The following is a 13773-nucleotide window of genomic DNA, read 5'->3' on the forward strand; positions in this document are numbered from 1 at the left end:
GTAACCATCTCAAGGTAAACAACAACACCTTTCTCCTTGCATAGCTATACAAGGGTTAGTGAACATCAAAAACACTTCATAGTAAATAGCCAAAGCACCAACTTTGCAAACTCAAAGTATACTTAGCTTTTCTTTGCCAGGTTGATCGTGAAGCCAAAAGAAATATCTCCTCACCATATCCTTAAGATATCCCGAGATATATCTCCATATAGCTTGCCTATAAGCTTGATAATATAATCCACAATATCCATATGGAAAGAGTACTAAACGTGTGCACATAAAGCCAACTCCATACTTCCAAGATAAATTTTGTGAATTCATAAATCCTTAGATCAACAAGCTGTCTACTGCTCGTGCTCTTGCTTCATAAGCTATGAAGCGGCTGGCCATGCTTAACAGCAATGATGGTAAGTGTGGTCCCCACTTGAGATCTTTTCTCTTCCTTATTGATAGTGTCATGTGCATCACAGATGCCATGGACATTTCCAGGGCTAGATCCAGAAGAGGCAAGCAGAAAAAGGACTAAGAACCAGATAGAACCAGGATGATCAGAGCCTCAGGGGTCTCATCTGAGGTGGACATGGAGCAAGGCTTGGAGAAGAACCTACAGAAGCTGTCGGCTGAACCAGGAAACAAGGCGCATCAAGAAGGACCAGTCGGCTGAATTTAATAGAGCATTTAATGCATTTTAATGATTTTATGAGTCAAGAGCTGGCCGACCAGCAGTCGGCCAGTCTTCCACAAGCTCCAAGGCATATAAAAGGGCACCTTTGCTCTTTGGTTTTACTCATTCCACCCACTAGGGGTGTGAGTCAGTAGGAGGGTCCCTAGGGGGCCAGAATTAGGGTTTATCACCTTTTCAAGAGGGCAGCCAAGTGCTGTACAGATTTGTACCTTTTTTGTACATAGTATATACTGAAATTCCAGCACTTCTCACTCTCTCTCTCTACTCTCTCTCTACCTGCGTTTTTGCATCATGGTGCGTTTTTGCATCAGGAGGTCTTCAAGAGTGTTTAGGGCTGAAAGATGACTACCCAGAGCTTCCGCGCGTTACATTGGTATCAGAGCATCAGGCTCAGCTACGCTAAACGCTGATTCAGTCCCATATGATGGTGTACAGGTCCAAGGTACAGGAAAGTACACGGATTCGAAGCCCAAGACAAGAACACAGATCGGGAAGAACTCCCAGGAGGTTTGTTGGTGGTGTTCCACAGTGCCAGATGGGGATGGCAGTTCCGTGAGCCAGATGGGTTCTAAGGGAACGGTCCCAAGGGAGGTTGATCCTCCAAGGGTGATGTGAGAGTGCCAGACTCAGTTCCAGGAACGAAGACCAAGACCGTGTTCAGAGCCAGGGGCAGGAATGGATTGTGGACTAGAGGAAGACCAGATGCATAGATCTTCATCAGAGACAGAGTGGTTTGGAGAACAGATTGGATTTTCAGAGAAAAAGGTTTGCCAGGGATGGAAGATGACAGAGGGACTTCGGAATAGGATTGGGATGATGACAGTCATCCAAGAGCAGATTGGATTCCCGTCATCAAGTTTAGCAGAGGGGGATGTCATGTGCATCACAGATGCCATGGACATTTCCAGGGCTAGATCCAGAAGAGGCAAGCAGAAAAAGGACTAAGAACCAGATAGAACCAGGATGATCAGAGCCTCAGGGGTCTCATCTGAGGTGGACATGGAGCAAGGCTTGGAGAAGAACCTACAGAAGCTGTCGGCTGAACCAGGAAACAAGGCGCATCAAGAAGGACCAGTCGGCTGAATTTAATAGAGCATTTAATGCATTTTAATGATTTTATGAGTCAAGAGCTGGCCGACCAGCAGTCGGCCAGTCTTCCACAAGCTCCAAGGCATATAAAAGGGCACCTTTGCTCTTTGGTTTTACTCATTCCACCCACTAGGGGTGTGAGTCAGTAGGAGGGTCCCTAGGGGGCCAGAATTAGGGTTTATCACCTTTTCAAGAGGGCAGCCAAGTGCTGTACAGATTTGTACCTTTTTTGTACATAGTATATACTGAAATTCCAGCACTTCTCACTCTCTCTCTCTACTCTCTCTCTACCTGCGTTTTTGCATCATGGTGCGTTTTTGCATCAGGAGGTCTTCAAGAGTGTTTAGGGCTGAAAGATGACTACCCAGAGCTTCCGCGCGTTACAGATAGAAAGAAGCCTCCGCTTCCAAGAAAGCCTATGCTCTGATACCAATGAAACTCGCGGCGGGTGCCCGGGGGACTAGGGCCTTTGACACACTTGTTGATACCATCAATGCATATTAAAACATTTAAACATGGCCACAGCCTTAACACATATCCATCATCACTTTGCATAAAACATAAAGCTGGACAAAACATCCACAAATGTTGAAAATGGATCTTGCACAAGTGACACCACATAGAGGCCAGAATGGACCGATCCCTCCCTTGGAGTATTTTATTACCCAAGGAGAACAATTCCATGTACAAGCTTTGAGGGCCTTGCTCTCCCCACGGGAGATGCCAGATTATCCATATACAAATGTCATAACACAGCCCAACACGAGGCTACCAAGCCGGAACATAGGCTATAGAAATGCCGAGCCAACAACATAATCCATATACCTCCGTGTGGGTACTGATTCTTCCCCAAAAACCACTGGTCTTCATGCAATAAAGCTGGTATAGCAAGTACAACTCTCCATTCAGCCGGTACAGTAGGTACAATGGTTGGTACAGTTGGTACAATGGCTGGTACAGCAGGTACGATGGTTGGTATAGTCGGTACGATGATTGGTACAGCAAGTATAACAAGTACAAATGTTGGTACAACATGTACAGTGACTAGTACAAGTACAGTGGCTGGTACAAGTACAAAAGTTGGTATAGCCGGTACAATGGGTGGTACAACAAGTACAAAAGTTGGTACAGCCAGTACAAGGGTTGGTACAACAAGTACAATGGCTAGAAATCATAATAAATGATTAAATATCCTTGCCTTCAGTATTTCTTCGCGATGGATGTCACAAACCCCTATATTCTAGGGACATGCGGATATGTGTCAGGCCTAGAAACATGCGGATGCATGTATGTATTATACCTGGGCATGTGTATGGATCATATGAGTGGATGCATATGAGTCCAAGGACATGGCAGGACATTTGTGGACTTTCGGGCGGTGCCTGTGTGGATTCCGGCCATGCACACATGGTGTGTTATGATGGTAGGCGGAATATTTTCAAGTACAAGAATGATGATGTGATATGCAGCGGAAGACTTTGTATTGGAAGATCCTGTCACACAATATGCTCACACCGTCTTCTGTATCCTGAGTTTCGTGAGTTTAGCAATCCATTTCATTTACTTCAAACTTTAAAGAGATGAGAGAGAGAGATATGAGAACTGTACACCAGATTGGGTCCCGAATTACCCACTGAAGGGCCCCCTATCCTGATAACGAGATAGTATTTGCTTTATTACTTTAGAGAGAATGACTTTGGACTGTAGATAAGCCAAACGCGAGATCTCGGAGGATCGGAGAGCGGCTGATCTGTACACTGCTGTAGAAACACCTCAATGACTTGATCTCGAGCCTATGTACTCTTCCCAAGGGCATGAGGAAGGGCTGCATACCTGAGGCTCAAAGAAGAAGAAGGTGGACTGTTCTACACACTGATAGAATGCTGAAAACACATATGAATGCTGTGTTACCTTCACCAGATGACTGCTGAATGTGTGGATGATGCACAGAAGGCTGGACACTGATGCAAACAACTGTTTCAGGGCTGGAAACTGCTGTAGACTGAACCTTCAGGGCTGGAATCTGCTGTGGACAGAAACGCTGAGGTGAAGAGAGGGCTGAGGACTGAAACGCATGAGCAAACAGAGGACTGCAGGGCTGCTGTACGGCTGGAACAGAAACGCTGAAGAACTGCTGTACGGCTGTGCAAAAACGCAGAGATGAATGCTGATTGCTGGCGTTGATCTATGCTGAAATGTGGGCTGAACTGTGGGCCTGAACTGATGCTAAATTCAGGGCTGAAAGAGGCTGAAGGCAGGCACCTAGGGCTGGGCTGAAGCTATGGATCTCAAGGGGCTGGAGAACTCGGAAGAGACAGTGATATCTCCCTCGGACTGTACATCGGCAAATGTAGTGTTCTTTGTCTCTACCTCCTAGTAGCATAGCTGACAAATGCGGTCATCCACGATCTGATGCACATATCGCCCTGTCTCAATCCGCAGCTGGTGTGATGAGGTCTGGATCTGTCCAATGGCCCAACGAATCCCATGTGATAGGTGTACATCCATGTATGTCGGGCGGGTGATAAAATCATCCGGTGAGAGGTGTAGAGAGAGAGGAATAAAACACAACTCAAAATGATAGTGGCAATATGATTCAAATGCTTTCTTGATTATCATTGGGAAGAGTGCCTTTAAATAGGCTCCATACATGCTGCTAATAAAGATTAACATTTGTGATTAGGTGTGAGTGGGTGGTCCATGATTCTATCCACCTTTTTCTCTAAATCAACTCCTTGATTCTAGCAAAGGTAGATGCCCCTTTGATTTTTGCCTTGTGGTTACTTTTTCGATTTTATCCACTCTCTTTTACAAGAGTTTGTACACATGCATGTATGCTTTTGTACTTGGATAAGGCTTGTTCTCCAACACAGGTTACGTCAGGAGATGGAATATGTAGGAGTTTGCCTCATGGACAGCCATGGAAGGCTATCCAAGAGCCACCAAGGCCCTTAGGCCAGCCCTTAAGCACATGGGACAGCCCTATTACAACTTTGAAGCCCTATCAGTGAGCCTAGCACCTATTAGCTAGCAACAGCAGCAACAGATGCTCACACGTGTGAAAAGCGCTTCATTAAATGCTGTTTTACTTAGTCGTGAGCAAACTGACAACCTATGCACAAACTGGCCAGCAGCTATAGGACATATATAAGCGATGAGTAGCAATAAGCATAAATCATCTTATTCATCCTGCAAGTGTGGAAAGGGTTAGTACTAGGTACATAACATCCCTCCCCACTTATGACATGTCCTCTCTTGGAAATAAATGAAGAAGAAACCAGCTACCTACATAAAATGTCTCCGAAATCCCGTTTAGACATGTCTATCCAATCCACACAGCCATGTATCCAGGAACCAGCTCAACTGAAGCTATTGTTCCACCAATGTATGACCGTGGAAACCAGACAAAAACAGAACCTTTCTAGGTCCCTAAAGAATATAAACCATCCTTCAATCCTCCCAAATCCTCATGGAATTGGAAACATGAGATCGTCGAGACAAATATCTGCTAGCTCTAACATAATACCCATCCTTTCCAGGATCTAGTAAATCCTCATACCTAGGGGATATCATACCTCCCTCTTCAGGACTCCTAGCTATCAGGCATCACAATTGTGTCTCCTTCACGCTATCAAAGTCAGAGGGAATCTAGGTTTTGACCAAACTCCTACCAAACATATTCTAGCTACTGCCAGAACCATACACTCAGTATAGTACTATAAGGATGTACCTCTCCCAATGCAATGGTCGCCTGGAGCCGTATGCACAAAGCATAACCTCCAAATCTGGATCCCACCTTCTCTGTCTACCCATCGGATTGAGGATGATCAGAAAAACACAAGTCCGTCACGTCTCCGGATGACCTGTTGTTGAAGCATCGCGACATAAGAAATTTCTCCCCTAATCTGAGCACACAGACTCTATCACCATGGAACAACAACCGGTTCTGAATATGGTACTGACTACCTTTCACTCTAACACGTGGAATGACCCCCTAATTCTTGGTCTAAACCAATGGAGCTCTCTGCTTGGACCTATTGCCAATACCAAATGAAATGCCCATCAAGCCAACATAGCCCTCTCAAGGAATCATATTAGTCAACACAAAAGTGGGTAAAAGATTCACCACCCAATCCTAGCAACCCCATCCAAGTTACCCTTCCGATTTCCTTGTCAAGTCTTGCATAACTCTGTCTACCTTAGGGTAACTACCCTCCATAAGGATAGGACACCCTCACGCGACCTGAAAATAGGTGAAAAAACTCCATAAAAGGGTGGGCAACCCACATCAAAGGCCCATAAAATAGGAAAAAAATAAGGAAAATATGGGGGAAAATATGAGGAATGCATGAGCATAGAAATGTCCCCCGTAAACACCAGAAAAGCCACCAACAGGAGATGATATATATAAACACCCCCTCTTAGGTCTTGAGGGTGGCCCAAGATCCAAGGAACTGCCATGAACACCGGACATGGACACCGATAGATGACTCAGATAATCCTTTCGTGAATAAGTCTGCAACGTTGTCCAAGGTAGGACAATCTTCAAGGATAACGTCTCTCTCCAAGATCCGCTCCTACACAAAGTGATACTGGATCTTTATATGCTTGGTCCGTGCATGAAATACCGGATTCTTAGCAATAGCCAAGCAACTCTAGTTATCGCATGAGACAAGGGTAGGCTGTCTACTGTCGAAAACTAATCTCCTCAAGTAGTCGCCGCAACCAAATCACCTCACAAGCAGCCGAACAAGCCGCTCGATACTCCGCCTCAGTCAATGAAAGTGCCATCGTAGGCTGCTTTTTACTCGCCCATGAAATGCACCAAATCCAAGAGTAAAGCAATACCATGTAGTAGATCATCGGGAATCCGTATCTCCAACCTAGTCAGAGTCGCTCTATCCATGTAAACTGGCTCCCTCTCCATAGAAAATGCCAAAATCCTTGGTGCCTTTCAAGCACTTCTGCCTGCCAATGAAAGACCTGAGAGTTCCGACCACAAATTCACAATCAAGCTCTATTGAGCAACCAAATCAAGGAACCAACCAGTTTCCTGTACAAAAGTGTATCTGCCATTAGGTTGTATCCAGAAGAGGAAAGTTTGGTGCAAGGATCCATGGGGGAAGTGATGAGCTTAAAATCTGTTATCCAGAAAGCCTCTAGCAACTCTGTAACATACCGCTACTGAGAAATGAATATGTCATCTCAGCGCTGAAAAATCTCCAATCCAAGAAAGAAGTGAAGCAACCCAAGATCTGTCATCTCAAATTCTTGACTGAGGGCAACCTTTGTCTGAGCAATGTGTGTTGCATGGCTGTCTGTAATGATCAAGTCGTCCACATAGGCATGATAAGAGTATACAACCCTTTCTCGAGATAAATGTAGAGATTTGGATCAACCGCCGACCGGTTGAAACCTTTTTGTTGAAAGAAAGCATCAATCTTCTCATACCAAGCCCTGGTGGCCTGTTTTAAACCATATAAGGCCTTATTCAGCTTGTAGACCATACCTTTGGAGCAAGGAACCTGAAATCTTGAGGACTGTTCCACATAAACTTCCTCCTTTAGCTCCCCGTTGAGGAATGCCAACTTCACATCCATCTAAATGATGGGCCAATGAGAGTGTGCAACAAGAGCAAGAACTGTCTGTATGGTCACCATCCGAGCAGTTAGTGCAAAGGTATCATCAAAATCAACGCCAACGTTTTGAGAATAGCCTTTGGCCACAAGCTTGGCCTTGTGCTTATCGAGAGTCCCATAGACCCACTTGACACCAATCACCTTCCGCTTTGCCGGTCTAGGAAGCAGCTCCCAAGTCTGATTACGTTCAATAGTCAAGCCCCGCTTCCAAGTCGGTTTGGAAAGCGCCTCCCCAATATGAGTAGGTTCCGAGTCCTCCTAGATGCATGACAGCAATGCATAATTAACGCACAGGTTCTCCTGAGATGATGTCATAGTACGCAACCGTTCAGATCGACGGGGACCCCCTACTGGAGGTGAAGGCAACCGTGTTACCCTTGCATCCCACAATGTCTAGTACAACCAATTGGGAATACGAGATCCCCCCTTAGAAGTCGAACTCTGCTCCTAAGATGTAGCTTGCTGTGGAGCATCCACTAAAATCTCCTCCTCTTGATGTCTTCGGGAGAGACTCCGGTGACGGAACCACAACACGAATGGCCGGGAGTCCTGTTGCCCGAGCTATCACTGAAGCCGTTGTCTGAGACGTCTCCACCACCTGCCCGAACGCCTTGCCAATGGATGACAAGAGGGGCAAGTACTCCCTGCGGAGTCCAGGAAAGCAGATAGTGATGGGGAAACCTGTCGTGCCTGCTATAGCGGGTCAGAAGCGGGGTCGAAACCGTGAGTCCATCGCGCCAGGAACGCCCGGGATGAGCGGAGGGCAATGGGGCTCCGAGCCAGCACCGTCTGAGCTGCCTGGGGGGACTCGAAATCCACCTGGTAGTAGCCACGTCCCAAAAAATCGACGCTGACGATCTTGGCAGGCACGCCAACGAGGCTGCCTTGCAGAAGGTTGCGAAGCTCTCTCCGCATCGGATGGCTACCCACTATCTTGCAGACCAAGGAGGAGGCCTCAAGAGCGGATACTGTGGAAACAAACAACTGATGATCTGCATCTGTGAACTCCAGACGGAGACCGGAATCGGCAGGGGTAGTCGGAGCGGCTTCCATGGAGTCCTCCAGGGGGAAAAGGCCAGAGACCGGGGTCACCAACGGGAGGGACACAGCCCTACGAGGAAACGGCGAGGCAGAGGGAGAGAGGATAGCGGGGGCGGAGCGGCCGGGGGGGGGGGGGGGGGGGGGGGGGGGGCCTGAGGCGGGGGAGCTAGCGGTGGGAGGAGGGGCGAGACGGAGGGGGAGGTGAGGGAGAAGGCGGGGGGGGGGAGCCGCGAAGCGGAGGAGAAGGCGGGGGGGAGAGATGACGGGGGAGGAAGCGAGGAAGGAGGCGGGGGAGAGAGGCGGAGGAGATGGCAGGGGACAGGCAGGGAGGGAGAGGGGGGCGCGCGACGGCGAGAAGCAGCAGGGGGAAGGTATACGGGAGGGGGATGAGGAGGAGCTCGCGGGAGCAGATCGACAGTTTGAATGCAAGGTCTTATTTGCTTGGGCTCCCCTAACCTTGCCAGGTTAGGCCCTAATCCAGAGGATTAGTATTAGGGACTTAACAGTTACGTTTATAAATAAACATTCAATTCCTTTAAAATTCTTGTGCATGTATGCCAGCCTCTGTGGCGGTGGCCCTGATACAGGGCCCTTGTTGGGGCCCACAATACCTGGTTGGGCTGTCATATACAACCACTACACCTGATGTCAAAATATCCAGGAGTGCCTATTACTGCAGCTCATTTCTTGAGGACCTAGACAGCAACTACTAGCACAAGTTGGACTTACTAAAGTGTAGTTTGATTGTCCTTTATCTATGTCACTGCTTACGACTATGTGAAGTGCAAGAAGATTCACTGACTGTGCTGCAACATAATTGAGCATTGGTTATCAACCTTAATCTTGGGCCCAGCATGCAATTAGGTATTTGATTGCAATAATTGTGATTTTCTTTGCTTTTTACTGTGATTTTCCAGAACTTAGTTGGAATTGCCTTTCTGTTTCCCTTAGGATTCTAACTGGTTTATTGCCCAGTCATTGGCTCTACACCTGCAGGCATGGTACCGTGGCTTTCAACATCTCTGTATAAACCAATGCATGGATTTTCTTCTCAATCTCCTCTACACATGACACTGCCGCAGGGACGCGTGATGCATTCCGGACCTCTTATTCAGAATCATGTTTTAGGGTTGTGTGGGGAAAATCTAGGTAACAATGTGATGAGGGAATTCTTTATGCCTGAGAAACCAAAAACCACGCTATACATTGGGAAGATTGTGGTGACTGTAAAGGATGACTTTCTGAAATCACTTCTAGAGGTACTTGGATGGACTTGTAGTGGTCTTTATTGGCAAATATACTGTTGAAAGTGAAGGATATTGAGCAAGTTCTCTTAATACTGCAGCTTTGTGGATCTATACGGAGCTGGAAGCGTGCTCAGGATCCGGTCACAGGGAGTCCAAAAGGCTTTGGCTTCTGTGAGTTTGAATCTCCAGAAGGACTGTTACGGGCATTACGGCTTTTGAACAGACTCAGCTTAGAAGGACAGGAGCTTGTGGTATGTTGTTTTTTTGGGCTATTTACATTTACCCACTTTATTTGTAGAACATATACAAAATACAGGACCTAGAACACACATCAAGATTACATGGGCTAGTGGAAGATGGGTGATTAAGGCGCATGGGTTCGTCAACTGTAGACAAGAGGAGAGAGAAATCGCTCCAGTCACTTGATCAGGTCCCATCAACCCACTAAAGGGCCCCCACCTTGTCCTAGAAATTTGTACAACCCTTCAACGTCTAGTGGGTTATGATTTAAAAAGCTATCTAGGACACTTACTAGGCCGAGTGACTGCCCGAACTTACCCTCACCTACCCTAGTCTCTTGCATAGTTTGCTTGCCTTCTCTATGACCATCATAAGAAGCTTCGAGCATAGCTTGTTTGCCATCATGAACACCACCAATTCTTTCTTTCAATAGAATCTCCATGGTGTTGACACATGGGTTGAGCCAATTTATCCTCCATAGCTCCCATCCTTGTAGTCGTGGATTCAAACCTTGAGTTCAAGGTATGGTTAATAGTATCCAACCTCTCCATCTTTCAATAGGAGAGTGTCATTGGATATGGCTAGTGAGCATTGAGGAGTATGCTTATGAGCACTTCCTACATTCACTTCATCTTCAACCCTTGTTGAGGCTTGACCCAAGGATTGAGAAGTATGTTTGTGAGCACGAGTCGTCCTCGGATTACAGCTCACAAAAACGCACAGTGTGCATCACTAACCCAGAAGTTGCACTTATGGTACAGATATGTCCACATGTCATTGAAGTGGAGTGGGTGCACGTGACACTAGTTGAGGGTGTCTCTCTTGCCCATTGGATGGGCGCATAGTTGTTAGGTACGAAACGAAGGTACGAAAAAACGGTACCGGTATGGGAATTTAGGCGAGATGCTTTGCCCATGAAAAATGGGCAGGTGAGATCTCTCCTTTTCACATGTTGGATTTGTCTGTAAAGCCCCCAAGCTTAGGATTAAGAGGGGGAATGGACAGACAAATTCGGCACACATGCATGCATGCTTGTTCACAGAAGGTTAGAATCAGTCTATTCTATGCAAACGTTTGGGTCTTGTAACTAAAGCTTGGTTTAACTCTTGTTTTTGTAGCTTAAGGTTGATCAAGCCACCCGAAAATACCTGGAGCACTATGTTGAGAAGAAAATCGAAAGGCTGAAATATGAAAACAGTCGGGGGGTGGACACAGAGGCTGAAACTGCACCAGGTGTAGAAGCTACAGATGCTGTGAAACAGCTCACATTTGAGGCCCAAAAAGAAGTTTTTGCTGAAGAGTTTGGATTGGTGTGTGATAAAGACAAGGAATCTGACAAGGAGGTTCGTGAAAAGCTTATGAGCTTGTTAGAAGAGAGGTAGGTGAAGGTAGTAAAGCTCATGAGCTTGTGACATGAAAGTGATTTGTTTTGGAGCATATCAAGCTAATCATGGACTAAATTTGATTTTGGAACAAAGAAGTGTTTTTTTTTTCAGGGCTTGGATGAATCTACTTGACTCTTCACCTTCATGTGTAGCTAACTTGGGATTTGACAGGGTGGAGGCTGACAGAGAAAGTGTGCAAGCAGGCCTTACTGAAGACACAAGGAGTAACTGGAAGAGGGTCAAGATGATTGAAAGGGAACAGTATGAGTCTGAGCTTGAAAGGAACAAAGAAAGGGTCCAGGGATGGCATGAAAGATTTCGAGGTTCTGAGCTCTACTATATGGAGTACAAGAGATTGTGGGAGGAGCGTGAAAGAGCAAGAGCACATCAACGAACTGAGGAGATGGATAGAGACCGAGAGAGGAAAAAGAAGAGGCAAAGGTTACTCAAGAAACAAGAAGAAGAAAATGATGGAGGAGGGCAGAGGAAGAGATGGCACAAAGACGACAGGTACGATGAGAAGCTTAAGAAACGGCAGGCAGAGAAAGAAGAAGATGAGCAAGATCGTCTCCTGGAGCAGCAAGAGATCATTGAGGCCATGTGGGAAAAACCAACAAAACAAAATGATTACACTGGAAACGGCAAGACTGGACTAGAAGCGGCAGAAAACACAGCATTTTCTAGCTCCGTAAGCAAGGAGGGGGATCATTTACCTGATGGTAAGAACTGCAACCAGGCTGTTCAGTCTCTCCTCATTGTGTTTTTAGCTTGATTTTGTGTTGGTATTTGCTAATAAATTAAGGTTTTTATTTCTCAAAACTGAGAGGTTTGAGGATGATTCATGTGCCCCAAGGTGAATTTTCAAGAAATGGGTTTCTCGATCAGTCTGCTCGAGCAAAGATGTCTTTTTGTTTTAGGAGCACTTGGAAACAAAGGCCCGTTCCTTTGGTTTTCCATCAAGAGGATGAAGAAGCACTCAAAGAAGAAGACACTGAAGCTATGGAAACTACTGAATCTGTCAATAATAATCTATCAAATCCGGGAAACAGTCTGCCCAGTAGAGTTTTGGAGTCTGCACAAGATCAAATATTGGAACAGAGGGACAGGTCTGTGGGTGAAGATGAAGGTTTTTGGGGACGAAACAAGAACACTGGTGATAGCCACAAACACCAAGGACGAGTAGTGAACACAATGGATTACAGATGTCCAACTTTTACTTGGGAAAGAGAGTGTACTCCTGAGCAGCAATCACTCACCCCTGAGAAGAAAAGGATACGAGATACAAAGCAGATAATCGACATGATTCCAAGAATGAAAGACGAGCTATTTGCCTTCTGTGTGGATTGGGCAACATTCGATCAGGTAAAACTGTCTTTTTATGTAGCCATGTTTTTGTGCCACCGGTAGTTTTGTTGCTTATGTTGCCCTTATTGCTGTCAACAGTATGGCCTGCATGAACAGATAAGACCTTGGGTATCCAAGAAGATTACAGAGTTTATAGGAGAAGAGGAGGCTACATTGGTTGATTTTATTGTCTCAAGTGCCAGAAAGCACATGACTCCTACCCATTTGCTTGAGCTTTTGGAGAATATTTTTGTGGAGGAGGCTGAACCGTTTGTCATGAAGCTGTGGAGAGTGGTTATTTATGAGATTAGGAAAGTGGAAAGCGGCTTGTCTAGAAGTTAATAAAAAGACTTGGTATCTGCTGGTATGCGCCAATTAAAGACCCACATCCCTCTTCCAGTTGGCTGCTGGGCTTTTTAATCTCCTGTTGATGTGACCAAAATTTGAAACACGGATGTAGGCCTATACGCCAGTTTGTATTAATCTGAACTGACTGTAAGTAGAGGCTACAGGTCCTTATACAGCTTAGTCTCCTAATGTAGAAGCCTTTGATCGACATAGTCAAGAGGCCGACTGCTCGTATAAGAGCCTTTGAGAAAAGCTTATAATGAAGGTGATTGAAAGCAACAAGGTAAACTGTATCAAAGGAAGCTCATTGTTCAAGCCTGAGCTAAACTAGTGTCAGGTCCAGGAGTGGATCCAGATAGTTGTTTTCCAACCATCTATCACCCAATGTTTTGTTGAGCCTTGAGCTTTTGTTATTACCTAGAAAAATGAAGATTTAAATTATTTAAAATTCTTGTCTTGACATTTCTTCTCTGACCAAGTGATTTTTAAAGTCCAGCAGTGGTACCTTAAGCTCCGAGAGTTCTAAATTCTGTAAAGAGTGGAGTGCCTTGATGCTTGTTTGAACAATATCAAGATTGTTGAGCAATGAGGACTAAAGATTATAAATATCAAGATTGTAGAGGATTCAAGGAGTATTCCATCTGGACCGCGGAAGCTGCAAGGATTGCTAAGGTTTTGACCATCTTTGTTTTGACGTGTTTAGTGATTATACGATGTATCTTGGTTGGTGCGATACTATCAAGGTCTGTTAGGCC

The 13773-nt window shown here is 45.7% G+C and overlaps 1 protein-coding gene across 3 annotated transcripts in view; it reads left to right on the forward strand.

Moving 5' to 3' along the window:
* LOC147627844 (RNA-binding motif protein 25-like) overlaps positions 1–13466 on the forward strand; it is a 33022-nt gene extending 19556 nt beyond the window's left edge. The window contains exons 2-7 of one of the 3 annotated variants that reach the window (XM_086814821.1): positions 9451–9713; positions 9800–9952; positions 11060–11319; positions 11438–12045; positions 12180–12688; positions 12770–13466. In XM_086814821.1, the coding sequence (XP_086670947.1) occupies positions 9451–9713; positions 9800–9952; positions 11060–11319; positions 11438–12045; positions 12180–12688; positions 12770–13012 (2036 nt within the window). In that variant the 3' untranslated portion in view covers positions 13013–13466. Of the gene's footprint in view, positions 1–9429; positions 9714–9799; positions 9953–11059; positions 11320–11437; positions 12046–12179; positions 12689–12769 lie in introns of all 3 variants that reach the window. The other 2 variants (XM_086814820.1, XM_086814822.1) reach the window with 2 other exon arrangements.
* The last annotated feature ends 307 nt before the right edge of the window (positions 13467–13773 follow it).

The sequence above is a fragment of the Cibotium barometz genome, chromosome 20, assembly GCF_041138505.1.
Source record: "Cibotium barometz isolate CiBa-2024 chromosome 20, ASM4113850v1, whole genome shotgun sequence".
NCBI classification, from domain to species: Eukaryota; Viridiplantae; Streptophyta; class Polypodiopsida; order Cyatheales; family Cibotiaceae; genus Cibotium; species Cibotium barometz.